The 6,000-nt window shown below is 52.4% G+C and overlaps 1 protein-coding gene across 2 annotated transcripts in view; it reads left to right on the plus strand.

The window, feature by feature from the left end:
- The window catches only part of STK32B (serine/threonine kinase 32B), an 84,412-nt gene that overhangs the window by 70,356 nt on the left and 8,056 nt on the right, over positions 1–6,000 (plus strand). For both annotated transcript variants that reach the window (XM_060188557.1, XM_060188558.1), the window contains exons 6-7: positions 891–980; positions 3,066–3,169. In XM_060188557.1, coding sequence (XP_060044540.1) covers positions 891–980; positions 3,066–3,169 — 194 coding nt within the window. The remainder of the gene's footprint in view (positions 1–890; positions 981–3,065; positions 3,170–6,000) is intronic.

Genomic DNA, 6,000 nt, shown 5'->3' on the forward strand with positions numbered 1-6,000 from the left:
GCTCTGGGGAAGCAGAGCTCCAGGACACATTGGTGGGGTCATCTGCCCAAGGAAGTCAGATTGGCATCATGGTAGCATCTGGAACCTGGTGGCTGAAAAGAGAGTTAACATACAAAGCCAAACAAATTGTTGACTGATCATGAACTGGGAAGTCCTGAGATTCCCACACAGACATGATAGGCCTAGACCTCAAATAGATCCCTCTCTCCACTGTCACTGGTCATCTCCATCAGGAACAAGATAATGGACCCCTCTGTGGGCCCCCATAGGACCTGCCCTCCATGTGGATCAACAATGGTAGAGAATGTTCCATCCTCCAAAGCGGGGATGGATAACATACTGTATCTGCCACCTGGAGAAGATGGGTCCTGACATTGGGGCGACTCGGAATGCCCCTACTGATGATCACAGAACGCCTTTTTTTTTTTTTTTAGTGGAAACACCAGTGGTCTCAGTTTTGTTGTTGTTGGTTGTTTGGTTTTGTTTTTATCAGAGCCCTGCTCAGCTGTGGCTTATGGTGGTGAGGGGAACTGAACCTGGGACGTTGGAGCCTCAGCATGAGGGACTCTTTGCATAACCGTTATGCTGCCTATCCCATGGAAGGCACCAGTGCTTCTCTTCAGTTGCCTTGCGGACCTCAGAGTTAAATCCCGGGAGGTGACGCCCCAGCTGTCAGTGACTCTGGCTAACTTGAGTGTCTCTCTCTGTATCTCTCTGAGGAAGCGGGGCTCCAGGACACATGGGTGGGGTCGTCTGCCCAGGGAAGTCCGGTTGGCATCATGGTAGCATCTGGGACCTGGCGGCCGAAAAAGAGTTAACGCACAAAGCCAAACGAATGGTTGAGTGATCATGAATCATCTCTGTCTCTGTCTCTGTCTCTCTCCTTGCAGGCCATGTGCACATCACGGACTTCAACATAGCAACCATGCTGAAAGGAACAGAGAGGGCGTCCTCCATGGCTGGGACCAAGCCTTACATGGGTGAGTCGCCCAGATCCCCACGGGTGGGCCAGGCCTGGGGGCTCCCCTGCCCCTCCCCGCCTGCCCTCTGACCCTCTTAGGGCCTCAGTTTCTCTTCATAGCTTCAGTCCCTGGCTGAACGGCTTCCTTCTGCTTGCTCTCTCCCTCTCTCCCTGTCTCCCTTTCTCTCTCTCTCCTTCTCTATATGTTGTTGGCTAAGACAGAGAGAAACTGAGAGAGGAGGGGGAGGGAGAGAGGGAGAGAGACAGACAGACACCTGCAGACCACCTGCTTCTCTACTTGTGAAGCTTCCCCCCTGCAGGTGGGGAGCGAGGGCTCGAACCCGGGTCTTTGCACGTGGTAATTTGTGCACTTAACAAGGTGTTCCACCATCCAGCCCCCCCTCGTGGATGAGTGTGTGTGTGTGTGTGTGTGAGTGAGTGTGTGTGTGAGTGGGTGTGTGTGTGTGTGTGTGAGTGTGAGTGTGTGAGTGAGTGTAAGTTGAGTGTGTGTGTGAGTGTATGTGAGTGTGTGAGTGTAAGTTGAGTGTGTGTGTGAGTGTATGTGAGTGTGTGAGTGTATGTGAGTGTGTGTGTGAGAGTGTGTGTGAGTGTGTGTGAGTGTGAATGTGTGTGTGAGTGAGTGTGTGTGAGTGTGTGTGTGAGTGAGTGTGTGTGTGATTGTGTGAGTGAGTGTGTGTGAGTGTGTGTGTGTGTGTGAGTGTGTGTGTGAGTGAGTGTAAGTTGAGTGTGTGTGTGAGTGTATGTGAGTGTGTGAGTGTAAGTTGAGTGTGTGTGTGAGTGTATGTGAGTGTGTGTGTGAGTGTGAGTGTGTGTGTGAGTGTGTGTGAGTGAGTGTGTGTGAGTGTGTGTGTGTGAGTGAGTGTGTGTGTGTGTGAGTGTGTGTGTGAGTGTGTGTGTGAGTGAGTGTGTGTGTGTCTGAGTGTGTGTGTGTCTGAGTGTGTGTGTGTGAGTGAGTGTGTGAGTGTGTGTGAGTGTGTGAGTGAGTGTGTGTGTGAGTGTGTGAGTGAGTGTGTGTGTGAGTGTGTGTGTGTGAGTGTGTGTGTGAGTGTGTGTGTGAGTGAGTGTGTGTGTGTCTGAGTGTGTGTGTGTCTGAGTGTGTGTGTGTGAGTGAGTGTGTGAGTGTGTGTGAGTGTGTGAGTGAGTGTGTGTGTGAGTGTGTGAGTGAGTGTGTGTGTGAGTGTGAGTGTGTGTGACTGTGTGAGAGTGTGTGTGAGAGTGTATGTGTGTGAGTGTGTGAGTGTGTGTGTGAGAGTGTGTGTGAGTGTGTGTGTGAGTGTGTGTGTGAGTGTGTCTGTGTCAGTGTGTGTGAGTGTGTGTGAGTGTGTGTGTGTGTGAGTGTGTGTGTCAGTGTGTGTGTGCATAATACTTGTTTCTCTTTCTGTTCAATCTTTCTCTTACTTGCTCTGAGGGCTTTCTGATGAAACCTTTATTTTTTGAGATAAATGTCCCTTGATTCTGCTTTTCCCCCATCGAGTTCTCTTGCCTAATTCTGGGGTTTTGGATTCTGACTCAGGTGGCTGCTTCTCATCTTAGGCGACTTTCTATTTTCTTTCTCCAACCCAACACTGCTCAGGTCTGCTCAGTTCTGGCTTACGGCAGACTGACGGGGCCGTGGAGCCTTGGGCATGAGCGTTTCTGAGTGAAGCTGCACTGTCTCCCTGGCACGCGGGTGACGTTCTTGTCGTCTGTGTCAGTTAGCTGAGCGCAGGTTACCAGGCACAAGGGCCCGGCCCTCATCCCCTGCCCCTGCCCTGGCCACTCTGCCTTCTGTGTCCAGAGTCCTCTGCCCTGGGGGTCTCAGGGACCCCCCTTGCTGAGTCAGCCATGCAGCGGGCAGGGGGCTGACACACACACACACACACACACACACACGCACGTGTCAAGGAGCCCCATGGGTAGCAGGGAGGGAGACATTTGTCCGGGGCACACGACACCGTCCCTCCACTCCAACTGCCCCCCCACAGTCCCCGCCGAGCCACTTCCCAGGGGCATGTCCACTCCACGTTCTGTCCAGCGGCCTTCACACCGAGGGCAGCCGGGTAAACGGAGTCACGCTGTGGTGTCCCCTCTCTGTCTTTGGCAGCTCCAGAAGTCTTCCAAGTGTCTGTGGACGGGGGCCCTGGGTACTCGTACCCTGTGGACTGGTGGTCCCTGGGCGTCACAGCCTATGAACTCCTGCGGGGCTGGGTAAGAGGGGCCCCTGGGAGCATGGGTGGGGGGCCCCAGGCTCGGCGGGGGGAGTGGGAGGGAGTCAGGGGCTGGGGGGTCAGCCCTGATTGCTTTGTGAGGAGTCAGAAGTCCCTAGGCAGCAGGAGGGACCCCCAAGGAGCTTCTAATGAGCCCCTCCCCTATTTGTGTGTGGGGAGGGGGCTCAGGAGAAGGTCCTGTGTAAAGATCAGCAATCGCCAAAGTATGGAATCAACCCGAGTGACCATGGGCCGATGCCCAGAGAAGGGAGCTGTGTGATAGATAGGTGTGCGGTGGAATACTACTCGGCCATCAAAAATACGCCCTTGTGCCATCTGGGTAACAGTGGGTGGAAGCAGAGGAGAGAATGCTCAGTGAGATAATTCGGGGGAGGAGGGCGCCTCCAGGCTGGCCTCCCTCCCACATGAACTCCAGATGACCAAAGCAAGCAAAAGTCATAAACGCAGGGGAGGGGGCCTTAGACCCTGTGGGAACTGTAATGGCTGCCGGGATGGGGGGGCGTAGGTGGGGGTGTCCCTGGGGTGTAGGCACTGCAGCATGTGGGAGGGGGTCTTATGCACACAGGCTTGGGTGGAGCTGGACTTCTGTCATCCTGGAGTCTTTGAAAGCCTGTCATGGGAGTCAGGCGGTGGTGCAGCGGGTTAAGCGCAGGTGGCGCAAAGCACAAGGACCGGCGTAAGGATCCCGGTTTGAGCCCCCGGTTCCCCACCTGCAGGGGAGTCGCTTCACAGGCGGTGAAGCAGGTCTGCAGGTGTCTGTCTTTCTCTCCCCCTCTCTGTCTTCCCCTCCTCTCTCCATGTCTCTCTGTCCTATCCAACAACATCAATAACAACCACAAGGGCAACAATAACTACAAAAACAATAAAATGACAAGGCAACAAAAGGAAAAATAAATAAGTATAAAAATTAAAAATTAAAAAAAAAAAAAAGAAAGCCTGTCGCAAACCACAAGGCCCCGGGGGGCGGGGCAGCAGAGTGTACACATCGCTCTCCACAAGGCCCCGGGTTCAAGCTCTTGGTTGCCACCTGACAGGAGGCAAGCTTCATGAGCAGTGAAGTAGTGCTACCTCCATCTCTCTCTCTCTCTTTCTCATTTTTTAGATTTTTTCATATTTATTTTCCCTTTTGTTGCCCTTGTTTTTATTATTGTTGTAGTTATTATTATTGTTGTTGTTGTTGTTGATGTCGTCGTTGTTGGATAGCACAGAGAAATGGAGAGAGGAGGGGAAGTCAGAGAGGGGGAGAGAAAGACAGACACCTGCAGACCTGCTTCACCACCTGTGAAGCGACTCCCCTGCAGGTGGGGAGCCGGGGGCTCGAACCGGGATCCTTATGCCGGTCCTTGAGCTTGGTGCTACGTGCGCTTCACCCGCTGCGCCACCGGCCAACTCCCCATGTGTAGCATTTCTTAGTTTTCCACGTAACACTAACCCGCTCACCGAGGTCCTCCTCCGCCATCATGTTCCAGGACCTGAAAGCCCCCCGCCCCAGAGTCCTTTACTTTGGTGTAAGACACCAGACCCAGTCCATGTTCTGCTTGGTGTTTCCCCTTCTGATCTTATTCCTCAACTTCTGACCATGAGTGAGATCATCCCATCTTCATCCTCCTCTTTCTGGCTGATCTCACTTCACAAGACTCCTTCAAGCCACATCCAAGATGAGGTGAAGAAGGTGACTTCATTCTTCACAGCTGAGTAGTATTCCACTGTATCTAGACCACAGTTTTCTCAGCCACTCATCTGTTGTTGGTCACCTGGGCTGCTTGCAGGTTTTGGCTGCTACACATTGTGCTGCTATGAACATATGTGCACACAGATCTTTTGGATGGGTGTGTTTCATTCCCTTTTGTTGCCCTTGTTGTTTTATTGTTGTAGTTATTATTGTTGTTGTTATTGATGTATTTGTTATTGGACACGACAGAGAGAAATGGAGAGAGGAGGGGAAGACAGAGAGAGGGAGAGAGACAGACACCTGCAGACCTGCTTCACCGCCTGGGAAGCGACTCCCCTGCAGGTGGGGAGCCAGGGGCTCGAACCGGGATCTTTCCGCCGGTCCTTGTGCTTCATGTCATGTGCGCTTAACCCGCTGCGCTACCTTCCGCCCCCCCCACACACTTTCTTTCTTTAAATATTTATTTTATTTATTAGAGAGGGAAGGGGAAGATAGACAGAGAGACACCTGCAGACCTGCTTTACTGCTCATGAAGCTTCTCCCCTGCAGGTGGGGACCTGGGGCATGATGTTGAGTCCTTGCGTATGTTGACGTGTTAGCTGTGCTGGGATGTCACCTCCTGGTCTCCCCATCTTTCTCTTTATTAGTTGAATGAAAGTCATTGTGTGAAAGTACCAGGTGGTGGCACACCTGGCTATGCAAGGACCCAGGCTCAAGCCCCCGCTCCCCACCTTCAGGGGGAAAGCTTCACGAGCAGGGTGAAGCAGGGCTGCAGGTGTCTCTCTGTCTCTCTCCCTCTCTGTCTCCCCCTCCCGTCTCAATTTCTTCTAGTCTCTACCCAATAAATATATTTTGATTGTATTATCTTTATTTATTTATTGGATAGAGACAGCCAGAAATCAAAAGTGAAGGGGGTGATAGAAAGAGAGAGAGAGAGGGAGGGAGGGAGGGAGAGAGAGAGAGAGAGAGAGAGAGAAAGCGAGCAAGAGAGACCTGCAATTCTGCTTCACCATTCGCAAAGCTTTCTCCCTGCAGATGGGGACCGGGGGCTCGAACCCAGATCTTTATGCATTGTAACGTGCACTCAACCAAGTGCACCACCACTTGACTCCTACTTTTAAAAATTATCTTTATTTATT

Source organism: Erinaceus europaeus, chromosome 3, assembly GCF_950295315.1.
Source record: "Erinaceus europaeus chromosome 3, mEriEur2.1, whole genome shotgun sequence".
NCBI lineage: Eukaryota > Metazoa > Chordata > Mammalia > Eulipotyphla > Erinaceidae > Erinaceus > Erinaceus europaeus.